Genomic DNA, 14962 nt, shown 5'->3' with positions numbered 1-14962 from the left:
TTAATCCTTTGGCTCCTGCTGTGACCCTGGTTGAAATTCTCCCCACTCCAACTATGTCTGCTATTCACAGTGGTATAAAACCTCCCATTGATTTAAATCTTTAACAATAACAAAAGAGAGTTGTTTAACCACCAATCTCTCTTCCTAAGGAAGGACTGCTGTAGGTCAGTGGCAGAATGTCACGGGTGCAATCCCCCGGATTTTCAGTTAGCGGAGGTGCAATGGTTAAAGTGTTGGACCAGGAACTGGGAAAGCTGGGTTGAAATCCCTAGTCAGCAATGACGCTCCCTGACCTTGGGCCGGTCACCACCTCTCAGCCTGACCTACCTCACAGGGTTGTTGTGAAGATACTATGGAGAGGGAGAGAGCTCCTTGGAGGAGGTATAATAATAATAATTTTAACTTCACTAAACATAGAATGAGAAAAAAGAAAGAAAAAAGTGAGTGAAAATGAAAAAAATACTGTTGCACTATCATATATTAATATACAGTTGTGCATATTCTTATTGTACTAATATTTATTCAATTAATTAATTGATTGATTGATATACCGTCCTATACCTGGAGGTCTCAAGACAGTTCACAAAAAAGATCACAATATATAAAATCCAAATAAAAACAATAACCCCCCCCAAAAAAAACCCCACATAATTGTCAATAACCTAGTATATTCTGTGTAAATCCATTCCACTTTTGTCAATTATTTTTATTGATTTTCCAAATTACAACCCAATTTTCACAAATGATTACACATTGATACCAAATTAATACAATTTTAATTAAATGACTTCTCACTCACCACTGTAAACTCTTTCATTGAATTTATCCAAGAAAAGCCTGTGTCTGAAAGCTGTCTGTTCCTATGTTGCTAATGTTGTCAAGCCATTGGTTAAGAGGAGATGTATCTCCATTCTTCCAATTCACCCATATCAGTCTCTCGGCCACCATTAGGGCACATAGAATCCATTTTCACTGTCCTGCTGCCAACTTCCATACAATAGGTCTATAGTTCAAAAGCACAAGACCCTGAGATGGTGACCAAAGTCTGATTTCTCTTTCCAGCTACATCCTCTTCCATGACTCCTGTGGCAGGTCACACAACAGCCCGGTTGCAATACTCGAAAGGCAGCCATCGCACCTTTTCAGGGACACCCAAGCTCCTGGATGTTCCTGAAGAAAACACAGCATCAATGGCTGCCCGGCACAGCATCAACAAGGCCACAGACCAGGCTGCAACTACACCTACGCCACCCAGTCTGAAAGCCTTTAGCAAGTGGCGCTATAGAGAGACTCTCAAGACAGAAACCCAGAAGGACCCCCAAGTGAGTCTTCTGGCCAGAATTAGGCAGAACGGAGAAGAGGCTCCTTTTTGGATTAGGAGGTTGGGAGGAACTTCTACAATCTGCTGCGCTCCTGCTACCGGCTCAGCAAGCTACAGCATCCCAGAGGGAACCACGATGCGTGGGATGAGAGGACAAGATGAAGCAGATGGAAATAAAACGAGGAAAGCTGTAATTCAAAACAGCCAAGACCTGGGGCACCGGGCCCCATCACAGCCTGACAACTTCAAGCCAAGCCCTTCCTCCGGTCCACGCCCATACCAGCCGCTAAGGTCAACTCCTATGTTTACTTCTCCACAAATGGATGCATCGTGGTCGGTTACAGAGTCCAACACCAGCACTAAAGAAGGAGGCACAATAGACCACCGCTCTCCTGTGCTGGTTTTCCTCTTCTTTCTCTTCCTCCCTCTTCCCCTCTGTATACTGTGCTGGGTTGGGGCACGAAGCAGGCGTCCCGATGATGTGTAAACTGGGCAGGGGGAGATTTGGTGGCGTTGGGGAGCATGGGAAGCAGTGGTGTCTGATAGGAAGGAAGACAGGGAAACAAACAGTAGGTGGCGCCAGAGCCAATGACAGGCAGCTAACCCTCCTTCCTGCTGAGTTCTACAAGGGCAATACTTCCAGGAATAATAAGATGAGAGGGAATGTCATCCCATGGACTGGGTGTAAGAAGACGGGCAAGCATGGATTGGCTGCAGCTGGTGAAGACTATCACCCAAAGGGACCAGCCACACGTTGGTGGTAAAAACTCCCCTATACCGAATCAGATTGTTGGCCCACCTACCTCAGTATTGTCTACACTGACTGGCAGCTGCTCTTCAGGGTTTCAGGCAGGGGTCTCTCCCAGCCTACCTGTGGGGGGGGGGTTGAACCTGGGACCTTCTGCATGCAAATCAGATGTTCTGCCATTTGAGCTGTGGCTCTTCTCCCAGACTTTTAAAGGCTGTTCCATGCCATATTACGAAGTGATGCTTTAGCAACGAATGGATGAGGGTCAAGGCTGCTTCACAGAGCAGAGGGGAAGCAGCACAGGAGGACTGTGTCACTGCCTCTGCTCAAAGACTAGCTGTGATTGGTCCACCATCAGGAGCAGTAGCCAGTTGCATCAGGCCTACCGAACAGTTTCCAGTTCCTTCCCAACAGGTCCTTAAAAGGACTTTAAGATCTAGTGTCCTGGCATGCTTCCTCCTCCATCCCCACCCCTTTTCCTTGTGTGTTGTGTATTTTGGATTGAAAGCCTGATCATATCAGTTGCTCTGGGCGCCTTTTTGGCTAGAGTATTGTATACATGTTGTAAATAAACAAATGAACAAAAGCAATGGGGGCTCAATTGCTACCTAGTCTTCCTAATCTGTTTGCATCACCCATCTCCGGAGGGGTGTGTCTTGGGTTGGAAAGGTTTCCTATCAGCCCATGGATCAAAAGGAAGCTATTCTTCAAAATCAGTGATTACCAGAATTTTATCAATGCAGTTTCCCCAACTCAAATCGTGTTCAAAAATGCATAAAGGTATGGCTGAGCGTGCATAAAAATCCACGACTTTTTGAAAACAACATACAAAACACATTTAATGGGGGGGGGGGCTGTCTGCAAAAAATGCACACATGTTCTGCCTCTCTCATGTTTGGGGGAAACTGTGAACCAGTCTTTTTAGAGGCGAGAAGAGGCGAGCTCCTTTCGTAGCTCTGATCTCACTCTAGCTGCAGAGGCTTCCTCGCATGTGTTTGCACATGATTTTTGTTCCCATGAAAGAACCGCACGATGCTGGTCCAGGAACCCGAGATCCTGATCCGGTAGTGAATGAGGCCTCCCCGTACATCATAGATATTAATCTTATTCTCCCCTTCTCCGGAGGCAAAGTTCAGCACCTGCCCGCCGCAGTCTACAACCATGTGGGCATTGTCCTGGACGCAGAACGGCTCCTTGGCAAACTCTTCCACTGCAAACTCCAAGCAGTGGCCTAGTTCCTCGGGAAGAACCCCCCAGGAGCGCAAGCTCTGCCTCACTCTCAGCAGGTCTCCGACGCTCAGCGGCTCCTTGCGAATGGCCAGCCTCGCAAGGTACATTTCGGCCGTCCGCTCTTTGATATCACACTGGATCTGCTTGTATAGGACATATACAGAAATCTGGCAGTCCCCCTTGCCAGACCGAAACTCTATGGGGGGTCCGCCACACTGGATAACCAGCTGGGCATTTTGCTGCACAGACCAGGGCTCCTGGAGAAAGGCATCAATGGCCTTGTTGAAACAGGCTTGGAGTATGTAGTTGACGCCATCCAGCCGATCGCGGTGCCTTAGGAGATTCTCAGCTGTCAGTGGTTCGTAAGAGGGCAGCAGGTTAGCCACGTACAACAGGGCATCCTTCATGATATTGAGGACACTGGTGGGCTTCCACAACTGCTTGGCTGTCACAGCAACCTCGTGGTCCGTGCCCATGGGGGAATAATCCGCTTTGTTCATGGCTAGCCACATCGTGGAGAGGAGAACAGCGAGCGCTACCACGACCACGGCGGTCAGCAGTTTGTTCATGAATCTCCAGAGCTGAGCTGTAAACCAAGGGATGACGATGCTGAGAGCCCATTCCAAGACAGTGCTGAGGACAGAGGACATGTTTCCTTTAAAAAGAAGGGAAATATCATCAGTGCTGGGGGGTGGAATTCATTGGCGGTTTTTGTTTCTACAATTTATTATTATTATTATTATTATTATTATTATTATTATTATTTAATAATTATAATTAATAATTATGATATTATATAATATTAATATAATAATAATAATAATAATAATAATAATAATAATAATAATAATAAAATAATTATTGTTATTTATTATTTATACCCCGCCCATCTGGCTAGGTTTCCCCAGCCACTCTGGGCGGCTTCCAACAGAATATTAAAATACAATAATCTATTAAACGTTAAAAGCTTCGCTAAACAGGGCTGCCTTCAGATGTCTTTTAAAAGGACCGCTGACAGTTAAGTCCAGTCGCGAACGACTCTGGGGTTGTGGTGCTCATCTCGCTTTACTGCCTGAGGGAGCCAATGTTTGTCCACAGAGAGTTTTTCAGGGTCATGTGGCCAGCATGACTAAGCCACTTCTGGCAAAACCAGAGCAGCGCACGGAAACGCCGTTTACCTTCCCACCAGAGCAGTACCTATTTATCTACTTGCACTTTGATGTGCTTTCGAACTGCTAGGTTGGCAAGAGCAGAGACCAAGCAACGGGAGCTCACCCCGTCGCGGGGATTTGAACCGCCGACCTTCCGATCAGCAAGCCCTACGCTCAGTGGTTTAGACCACAGCGCCACCAAATCAGGTTAAAGGTTCAGTATCTGGAGAACCACAGGTTCCCCACCTCTGGTGTCTAGAACTGCAGCCTTTGTCAACTGATCACCTGGGTTAATCCATCAAGCCATCCATAGATATACAGTGGAGCCTTGGTTCTCCAACGGCATAGTTGACGAACAGATTGGCTCCCGAACACTGAAAAGCTAGAAGTAAGTGTTACGGTTTTTGAACACCGAACATCCGACACACCTTCTGCTTGAGTGCAGGAAGCTCCTGCAGCCAATTGGAAGCCACGCCTTGGTTTTCAAACTGTTTTGGGCGTCAAACGGACTTCCGGAATGGATTAAGTTTGAGAACCAAGGTTCCACTGTGCTTGGAAGGTGCCTTCACAATTAACTGGTCAGCAAATCCAAATCTATAGTTTTTAAATTTAAAAATACAGCTAGTGCCACCCATCATCTAAAAAGAGGCTTTCCCACCTGTGTGTGTGTGAGAGAGAGAGAAAATAAAGAGCATATTGATGGAACGTATGCATGCTTGCATCATTTAACTGAAAACTTTGCTGTGTGACCCCCTTTTATCCTCCAGTGCAAAACTCAACAGATTTTGCAATGGTCCTAGAAAAGGGAGGCATGCAGGCATGTATGTCCCATTGCCTAAGGTGTGACATTCCTGATACTTTCTTACGCAAGGCGGTGAAGGTGGGATTGCAGCCTCAAGGTGTTTGCACACACTCACCCGCTAGTGCCACAAAAAAATAGTTTTTCTCAATCCATTCATGTTCATCTCCAAAATGCTTTCAGTCCAGATTCATTCTAGATCCTGCCATGCACAACAGTGGGCGTGGATACTTAATTCTTATTAGGAAACCCTCAGAGCAGATAAAACAAGCACTTCTTCATGCAGAACCTAGTTAAGCTACAGAACTCCCTCCCACGGGAAGGAAGCGATGCTCACCAACTTAGATGGCTTTAAAAGCGGATCAGGCAAATTAATGGAGGAGAAGGCTAGCTAGACTGCGACAGAATGTGGCAGCTAGATGGGTGTCTGGGAGTGGCCACCGAGACCATATAACCATATAAGACCATATAAGGTCTTGAAACACCTTCATTGGCTCCCGGTACGTTTCCAAGCACGATTCAAAGTGTTGGTGCTGACGTTTAAAGCCCTAAACAGCCTTGGCCCAGAATACCTCAAGGAGCGTCTTCACCCCCATTGTTCAGCCCGGACACTGAGGTCCAGCTCCGAGGGCCTTCTGGCGGTTCCCTCACTGCAAGAAGTGAGGTTACAGGGAACCAGGCAGAAGGCCTTCTTGGTGGTGGCGCCCACCCTGTGGAACACTCTCCCTTCAGATGCCAAGGAAACAAACAACTATCTGAAGGTAGCCCTGTTTAGGGAAGTTTTTAATGTCTAATGCGTTGCATTTTTTATGTGCTGGAAGAAGAAGAAGAAGAAGAAGAAGAAGAAGAAGAAGAAGAAGAAGAAGAAGAAGAAACTTTTATTTGTACCAAGAAGAAGAAGAAGAAGTGGAAACTTTTATTTGTATCAAGAAGAAGAAGAAGAAGAAGAAGAAGAAGAAGAAGAAGAAGAAGAAACTTTTATTTGTATCAAGAAGAAGAAGAAGAAGTAGAAACTTTTATTTGTATCAAGAAGAAGAAGAAGAAGAAGAAGAAGTAGAAGAAGAAGAAGAAACTTTTATTTGTATCAAGAAGAAGAAGAAGTAGTAGAAACTTTTATTTGTATCCTGCCCTCTCCGGCCAAGACCAGGCTCAGGGTGGCTATAACATCAAATACAAACATTGATATAAAATCAAACAATAATTAAACCACCTCTTAAAAACAACTCAGGGTAAAATTAAAATCTGGATTAGATGTCTTTCCGCAGGCCTCCCAGAGTGGCTGGGGAAACCCAGCCAGATGAGCGAGGTATAAATTAATTTAAAAATTTTATTATTACAATAAGCCAAACTGTTTCCCAGAAGAGAACTTCAGTTGCAGATTTCGGTTTCTATCTTGCACATGTCCTATCAATAAAACTTCCTCTAGTTCTTGCCAAACGAACCACTGCGTCCTTAACGTTACAAACCTGACTGCAATCCGGATAAGCAGCAGAGAGTCAGTCACCTACACTTCCGTGTGGAATGCGATCTGGGGAAGAAATAAAAATCCCCTATGAAAAATTACACCTGCCCCCTCAGTGACTGAAGTACTTACATATCGCACGCCGCCGTTTCTCCGTCCTCTCCTTCAATGACAACAATCCTAGTCTGTTAACTTCTCAGTTTCGGGTTCCTGCAATGCACGTGACTTCACCTTAGACGGCGCTGCCTCTAACGGCGAGCAACGCATGGGTCCTAAAGTCGGTTTTCCCCCTTACTCGGTTCAGGGGAAATAAAGAAAAAAAAAGCGTTTTAGTGTTCTCCCCGACTGACGCGATCGTGCCATTTCTCTCCCTTGCAAAATAAATAAAAAATAAAAAAGCATTTTACCTGCTTCGATTACTGCCTTTATAAACAAATATAGTTTCTCCCCCGCCGCACACTTCGCACGCCTTTTTGGCATGTGCACCACACAGCAAATTTTACGGTAATTTCACCCCTATTCCCCCCCCCCCCCGCTTAAAAATAATAGCGATTCTGTTGCAGTCCGAACTCATTCCTTCCACCAGGAGGCAGCAAGGAACAATGAGCAGCTTGGAAACCGAAAGTCGATGCACCGGGAAATCAGGGCGCTTCTGGAACCGCCGCGCGCGCAAAACGAAACGGCCGCCCCTCGGGAAACCCCCTCAGCGCCCCCCACTCCAAACGATCTGCTCCACATTCTTTCCTAGGTCACTCTGCTGAACGTCTGGATCGCCACGGATTTGCCTTGAAAGGTATGCGGGGTGGGGGGGCTGGCGGGGTGGATGGGGATTGGAGAGGAGCTGGGGGCGGCTGGCCAAAGTTTAGCCAGAGCTGAGTTCAGATGGCGAGCAATTCAGATTGCAGGGAAAGGGAGGCTTCCCCTCAAAGCGGCTTGCTCGGCAAGATCAAGAGATCCCTTCGCCCACCCCGCCTCCCCACCGGTGGATCACTGGGAATGTGCCACTGAGGTCGCGGGAGGACAGCTTGAGTCCCGCCTGCAAAAGGACGGGAGGCAGCGGGAGGGGTTGGAAAGAAAATGTGGATCGGCGGCGCAAACACTTGACTCGGAAAACCAGCCTCCCATCCATCTGGATCCTGGAGGAAGCGAAGATCCGGCTCTGACACCTTAGTGGACTTTTCCGTTTCTGTTTTGTGCTTTTTCGGAGCGGGGGCCAATGTCGTTTCAGTAGGTGGCCCTTGGCTTAAAATGTTTGGAAACTGTTGCTGCCTTGGAGGTACCGGTACTTAAGAAGCAGGAAGTGGCTCAGGATACGGCGCTCAAAAACAAGAGCGCAGGACAACAGATGCGTTGCTATTAGTCATAGGGAACCTCCAGCGTCAGGTGCAGTATATGCCGCCAGGTATTGACTAGGAAGTAAATAGCTCTCGCCTTCCTGCTGTGCGTCTGGGAAGCGTCTGCTTAGCCACACTGGAATGCAGGATGGCAGAGTGGAGGGACTTTGGGCCGATGCAGCAAGGCTCTTAATAATGGTAACGTTAATAGCAACAGCACCAACTTCTTACTCTATCAGCGCAGAACACCTAGCCAAGGAGGACCAAAATTGAGAAGATCCATAATTGGTGTAGGACTGTAAATTATTTGCGAATTGAAGTCGTTAAAATTGCAGCTGCGGTACTGTATAAGGGTTTGTTATTCTGACTAGCGTGCATTGGAATTTATAAGTTTTTAGAGTGCAGAGTTAAAGTAAATCATCAATTCTAGCACGGAGGGCAACAAAATAATATAATTTGGCATCTGAACAATTGGCATTAATAATCGTATTATAATTTGGTATTATATTTTGGTATGGGCAATGAGGCTTTTATTGAGTTATTGTAATTGAAAACTAGGGACGCGGGTGGCGCTGTGGGTTAAACCACAGAACCCAGGGCTTGCCGATCAGAAGGTCGGCGGTTCGAATCCCCGCAATGGGGTGAGCTCCCGTTGCTTGGTCCCTGCTCCTGCCAACCTAGCAGTTCGAAAGCACATCAAAGTGCAAGTAGATAAATAGGTACCACTCCGGCGGGAAGGTAAACAGTGTTTCCGTGCGCTGCTCTGGTTCGCCAGAAGCGGCTTAGTCATCCTGGCCACATGACCTGGAAGCTGTCTGCGGACAAACGCAGATGAGATGAGCGCCGCAACCCCAGAGTCGGCCACGACTGGACCTAATGGTCAGGGGTCCCTTTACCTTAATTGAAAACTAACAGAAATTATTACACACACACACACAAAAGAAAATCCATGGGGGGATTTTGACCTTGCACAAACAAATTTTGGCCTTGGACAGAACACCATAATTACGAAAGATTACCAAAGTCTGCCCCAGATTCTATTACTATGCTTTGGCATCAGTGCTGTGTATTTTGTAAGCGATTATAATGTTCTATAATTCCCCCCCCCAATGTTTTTTTCTTTCTTCCTTTCTTTCTAAAAGCAAACAAAAACTGAAATGCAATGCAAAGGGTTTCCCTCTTTTGTGAAATTAGCAGTGTCTCACAGGGCAGAAGAAGTGAAATGCTCTCACTTGTATGTGGGTGTCTTAAAGGTCAACGTGCTGTGTGTGTTAAGGCAAGCAAACTGACTGTGACATTCATTCTGATTTGTTTGCAGAGTTATGCAAACAACTTTCTGTTGCACTTTTCCCTTATCACAAGAAGCGAATCTTAGCTAGCCACTGACGGTTCATTGTAGACAATATTAGTATTAATCCAGTAATGGCCCTCCAGATGTTTTGGGACTACAATTCCCATCATCCCTGACCACTGGTCCTGTTAGCTAGGGATGATGGGAGCTGTTGTCCCAAAACAGCTGGAGGGCAGAGTTTGGCCATCACTGGATTAATCCAAATAGGCCAATGGTCTCAAGTTGGAAAAAGGCAGCTGTGCAGAAGAGGGGATTTCAACAAAAAGAGCTTTTTTCACCTCTGGTCCAGCATCTTGTATTTACCGTGGTCAACCAGATACCCATAGTTTTAACTGCACTGCCTGAATCAGTGCTTTCTTATAAAAAAATGGCCACCACTAAATTAGATTTTGAATTTGATGATAAGTGAGATTAAAGAAAACATAAATTTTATGGAGAATTGTTAGATTATACTTGAATGAGTGGATATAAGATCGTAAACAAGTTGATAATTTGCTTGGAAAAATCTTTTAACGATGTAAATGGGAGCGGGAGACGTGAGGGAGTCCAAAGAAGTGATGAAACTACGTTGTGATAGAAGTAAGATTGTTTATTATTGGTGCATTTGTATTTAAAAACTCTAATAAATATTTATATATATATAAAAAAGAATCAGTGCTTTCTTTTCTCTGCCCTAAATCTTCCTTGGAATTCACAAATTCTAGGGTTACAAGAGAGAGGGGAAAAAACAATTTATCTTCAGTACTTGCTTGTCTCCAGAGCTCCTTGTGTGAATTAGGCCCCTTAAGTTGGTTCTGAAAACATTTAGCAGGGAGATATCGTTGCAACGTAGAATGGGGAGGAAATCCAGGGCTAGGTAGCAAAAGGAAGTGGTTAGGCCATATATAGAGCTGTGTGGGAATGAAGCTGAGAGGCTGGGCTGTGAGCAGGTGCCTGCATTTTGAGGATACACATTTAAAACAAAGGAGGAGAGGAGGAGGAACCGAGATGCTTTGAAGAGAGGGAATGGCCATTTCGGACAACAGTGCAAGGATGAAAAGGAGCTAGCCAGAACCAAATTGGATAGGGTGAATTGTTGGTTCGCTGTCAGCCAAATACCGTGGCACTTTCAGGTGGAGAAAGTCAGGCCTGAAGTAGGGAGAGAGAGAACTCCCCTTGACTAAGGCTATAAAGGTGCAAACTGACGCTTTGTTGAGCAAACACCTGCTGGCCTGAGACCTAGTCCAAGATGGCTGCCAAGAGACGAGGTGAAGCAGAGGTTGGCGAGAGCAGGCCCAAAAGGTGTGTTTCCCTTCAGGCAAGTTTCACTGCTAACTAGCACACGGGGGTTACAAGATCAAGGAACAAAGAGCGTTTTAGCCACGTTCTTTGAGTATAAACTGTATTTTGTTATTCATACCTTGCTGTCTTTCTCTGGAGAAACTTTTTCATTTTTAATCATTGCGTTTTCCTATGGAAACTTAATGTTCTGCTCATTCTTCATTATTACTATTATTATTAATTTGATTTCTCACCTGACCCTTTGCAATAAAGTCCTGGGGTGGATTGCAACGATTTAAAATGCAATGATAGAAACGGTTTAAAACACCCGGAGGTGTTGCTTCAGGATGCAAATACAATGAAGGTGTTAGGGTCACACTTGCAGGGAGGGGATTCCACAATTTAGGGGCTGCCATTTGGGGTCTAAGTCATTTTAGGGCGTTAATCACTAGTGCAATAGTGTTTAAATTGGCTACGCACCAACGGTTTATGTGATGCTTCTCTATCGCCCTGGGAAAAATGGAAGTCAAAAGTCAGCTTGAGGGCCCCATTCCTTACAGTCAAGAAGCATTAGCAGAGTTCAATGGCAAAACCCAGCAAAAACATGGAAATGTAGAGCAGCTGAGGGGTGTGGCCTGAGGAGAGTTCTGAGGGCCATATAGAGAGGCCTGGAGGGCCACATTTGGCCCAAGGACCTTTGGTTCCCCACCTGTGGATTAAACAAAAAGGAAGCAGGCTATTGGTTCTTGCTTCAGAGGTCGGAGCCAGGCAGCCCTAATTTTCCCCAACCTCACAACCTCTCACATAACAAATTTTGGATGGAATAAGGCCCTCTTTATCACATAAACATTATTCAAGAGAACGCTGGCTCCTTTTCTCTTTCTCCAAATATCCAGCCCAGAGCTGAGCTGGCTGCATGGCTCTCTAAATGAAAAAAAAGGTGCCCTGTTTCATGCCATCTCCTCAGCTGATGTCTCAGATGTGGAACACATTGTACCACAATAAGTGAAACTTGTTCAATGTCTCCTTATGTATTGCATTCTCTCCCCCTTCCTGCCAGGCCTCGATACGATCCTATGGCAGTTCAGCCGCCACCGGATTCCCAAAAGCAAGCCGCTGCCTATGCAGAAGAATATGATATCATCACCGAAGAAGACATCGAAGAGATTAAGGATGCACTTGAAGGAGGAAGAATGGCAGAAGCAGCGTCCAAAATATTGGAAAACCTGCAGGCTTTGGAGAATGCCCGGCTGGACATTGCAGTAACGGGAGAGTCTGGCGCCGGCAAGTCCTCGTTTGTCAACGCCATTCGAGGCCTAGGGGATGAAGACGAAGGATCTGCCGACACGGGGGTTGTGGAGACCACAAAGGTGCCCACTCCTTATTCACACCCAAAGCACCCCAACGTGACTGTGTGGGATCTACCTGGAATCGGCACTCCAGATTTCCAGTCCAGCACTTACCTGGAACAGGTCAACTTCTCCCGCTATGACTTCTTTATTCTCATTGCCTCAGAGCGCTTCAAGTCCAACCATGCCCAGTTGGCGCAGGAAATCCAGCGGCTGGGCAAATGCTTCTACTTTGTGCGCTCGAAGGTAGACGCAGATCTAGAGGCCACCAAAAAGCGCCGGCCAAAAGCCTACGATGAGGAGGCGATACTGAGGAAGATTCGAGAGAATTGCAAAGAGTGCCTTCAGGCCCAAGGAGTGGCTGCTCCCCAGGTCTTCCTCCTTTCCAGCTGGGAGCTAAACAAGTACGACTTCATACAGCTCGAGGAGACGCTGGAGAAGGAGCTGCCGAGCCACAAGAGACATGCCTTCCTCATGGCCCTGCCAAACATCTCTTTGTCCATCTTGCAAAAGAAGAAAGAGGCCTTGCAGAAGCAAATCTGGAAGCTGGCTACCATCTCATGCGGAATAGCAGCTGTGCCCATCCCAGGCCTCTCTGTAGCTTGCGATATAACTATCCTGGTTAAGTCTCTTTCGGAATACCGTCAGAACTTTGGCCTAGATGACGAATCCCTCGGCAAATTAGCTGAGAAGGTTGGCAAGAATGTGGAGGAGCTTAAAGAGGTGATCGAGTCACCATTGACCAAAGAAATCTCCAGGGACGTCGTGGTGAAGATGTTAACCAAAGCCGGTGGTGGGGCATTGATGCTGGTGGAGTACTTTGCCAGCACAATCCCTGTATTTGGCTCCATGACAGCTGGAGGGATATCCTTCGGAACCACCTATTACATGCTTTACAGCTTCCTAAACGAGGTGGCAGGTGATGCTCAGCGTGTCCTCATCAAGGCCTTTGAGTCTGATGTTTGAAAGAGTTCTTCGGATCTCGTGTAGTGATCCATGATGGGTGCTTAGCTTCTAAATGGACGGAACGGCACTGAATCGAACAGAGCTCTGTCCTACAGTTCTCGAGGTTGTTTGGGGAAAGCTATGGCAGTTTTACTAGAATGAAGCTGGTTGAAACTTGTCATGTAGACGTGAGCCATATGCATTTGACTGGAGGCCTTTTTGAATCGGCTTGCTTCCTTTAGTGAAAATGGATGATGATTTTTTAATTTGTTTTAATGTTACCACTCTAATGACTTTATAACTAAAGCCAAGATTGTGCTGTTTTGTACCCGGTGAAGCTCCTCTGGCAACGTTCAGGGCTTAACTTAACAAAGAAGTGGAATACAAATCAGTTCCCTTTTTACTAGTGGTTCAAGCCACAGATTGTGACAACCTGAATCTTTAGGCCTGTCTTGGTTTCCTTTCCTTTTTTCTTTTGAAATAATAAAATGTGTCTAACCTAAAGCATCTAGAGTGTTCAAGTTCCTTTGTTTGAAGCAGAAGATTTAAAACAAATGGCATCTTCTCATTCATATGTAACTCTGACCCAGGTCCTGTTGCCCTCTAGAAAAAACTTTTATCTGGCCAGCTCCAATCCCGTTAGCTATATTGGATCTCCAGGTTAACTTATAGATTCAGAATTTAAGCAACAGCCCATACTAAGGAGGGAGGAAAAATAAAGGCTGGGAGAAATTTTAATGGGATGGGGCACACGTTCTCCACAAGCCTTCTTGGAGCAGTAGGTAAGCCCAATAACATTTTGTTCAGATTTTAAAAATGCATTCTTTGACAAATGAAATACTGAGTTTGGCTAATAACCCAAGGAAGTTTAACCAATTTGTTAAGCAAATCCTCTCTTCTGATGACACAGTGATACAAACTTTAAGACCACGATTCTGAGTACATGTGTTGCTTAACAAGCAAGACTAGTAAATTATGGCTTTGGTTTGATAAACTGAATTCATACAAGACATGTTGGAGCTGCTTATTAGGAACCACAATCTAAATTTTCATGTTTCTTATAAATTCTGTTCTAATCAAACATGGTAAGGGGTTGTTTGTGTGTGTTTTTTTTGGGGGGGGGGATAAGGCGACTTATGAAAACTAAGTACAGAAACCATGCAAGAATTCCAGGGGTGTCAAATCTTAATTGCTGTGATGTAGCTTTCCAGACAGCAGAATGTTTCATGTTTCCTGGGGCACTGTTCTGCCATCTAACCTTTTCCTGAGGCCAAAGCATGATGTGGTTTTGTCAATGAAAGTCCTCTCCAACCACATCCATGAAGCATGACAGGAATCATGTCACAGATGAAAAGCTCTCAGGGATTTTTGGCTGTGGTACATGTACTTCACTTCTGCCAACCTATAAACAAAGCCAGTGACAGTCCGCAGAACAGGGAGAGCAATCAGGCTGTCATGACGACGGTAGGAAGCGATGGAGGGAAAAGCAGTGACGTGTCAGCGTCATTCCTGACAGCGGACTTGGCGCTTCAAAAGGCGTTTGCTGAAAAACATTCCCTGGAGAAAATATGGTGGCAAAACAGCAACCAGCACAGTTGACCCCTGCATCCCACCCATCAGGTGATTGACAGGTGGATGTGGTTTTGTGGATATTATTTTGTGGGTCAGGTTACACCTAAAAGTGGCCCATGGACCAGAGATTCTCCACCCCTGTGCTAAAGAGATGTTCTGCCACCTCCAAGGTGGACTGGAGGAAATAAAAAATATTTTCAAGCCAACTTTCATTTTGCACAGGAGCCCATCACTCGAGAATCATGTCTTCTTATCTTTCTCTAGGTCAGGGTTTCCCAAACTTAGGTCTCCAGCTGTTTTTGGACTACAACTCCCATCATCCCTAGCTAGCAGGATCAGTGGTGATGGGAACTGTAGTCCAAAAACAGCTGGAAACCCAAGTCTGGGAAACCCTGCTCTAGGTTAAGTCTTCTTATATCCCTTCTTCAGAGGGATGCAAT

At 45.7% G+C, this 14962-nt stretch overlaps 2 protein-coding genes across 11 annotated transcripts in view; one reads left to right on the top strand and one right to left on the bottom strand.

The window, feature by feature from the left end:
* The window catches only part of LOC309345814 (interferon-inducible GTPase 5-like), a 157805-nt gene extending 142845 nt beyond the window's left edge, over positions 1–14960 (top strand). For 2 of the 9 annotated variants that reach the window (XM_081869220.1, XM_081869216.1), the window contains exon 3: positions 11717–13454. In XM_081869220.1, the coding sequence (XP_081725346.1) occupies positions 11733–12971 (1239 nt within the window). In that variant the 5' untranslated portion in view covers positions 11717–11732 and the 3' untranslated portion in view covers positions 12972–13454. Of the gene's footprint in view, positions 1–7238; positions 7505–7534; positions 7939–8024; positions 8244–8311; positions 8336–9094; positions 9119–10216; positions 10678–11716; positions 13455–14418 lie in introns of those variants that run through there. The other 7 variants (XR_014158370.1, XM_081869219.1, XM_081869218.1 and 4 more) reach the window with 7 other exon arrangements.
* On the bottom strand, positions 1952–7206 carry LOC309345925 (uncharacterized protein). 2 transcript variants are annotated; one of them, XM_081869407.1, is made up of 2 exons: positions 7119–7206; positions 1952–3954 (listed from the first exon to the last, which is right to left on the bottom strand). In XM_081869407.1, the coding sequence occupies exons 1-2, from the start codon at positions 7189–7191 to the stop codon at positions 3032–3034; spliced, it is 996 nt and encodes a 331-aa protein (XP_081725533.1). In that variant the 5' UTR covers positions 7192–7206; the 3' UTR covers positions 1952–3031. The 2 variants fall into 2 exon arrangements, with proteins under 2 accessions (XP_081725533.1, XP_081725534.1); XM_081869408.1 differs by lacking the exon at positions 7119–7206 and adding an exon at positions 6844–7024 and having other exon boundaries at positions 1957–3954.
* Positions 14961–14962: the final 2 nt, after the last annotated feature.

This window comes from Podarcis erhardii, assembly GCF_964252035.2.
Source record: "Podarcis erhardii genome assembly, chromosome: 7".
Classification (NCBI taxonomy): domain Eukaryota; kingdom Metazoa; phylum Chordata; class Lepidosauria; order Squamata; family Lacertidae; genus Podarcis; species Podarcis erhardii.
This window is presented reverse-complemented; position numbering and strand designations above follow the sequence as displayed.

Coding starts and splice junctions, on each gene's coding strand:
- LOC309345925 (XM_081869407.1), bottom strand. CDS start 7,191: ATGCCAAAAAGGCGTGCGAAGTGTGCGGCGGGGGAGAAACTATATTTG. Junction 3,955..7,118: donor AAAGGCAGTAATCGAAGCAG/GTAAAATGCTTT, acceptor TTCTTTTTAAAG/GAAACATGTCCTCTGTCCTC.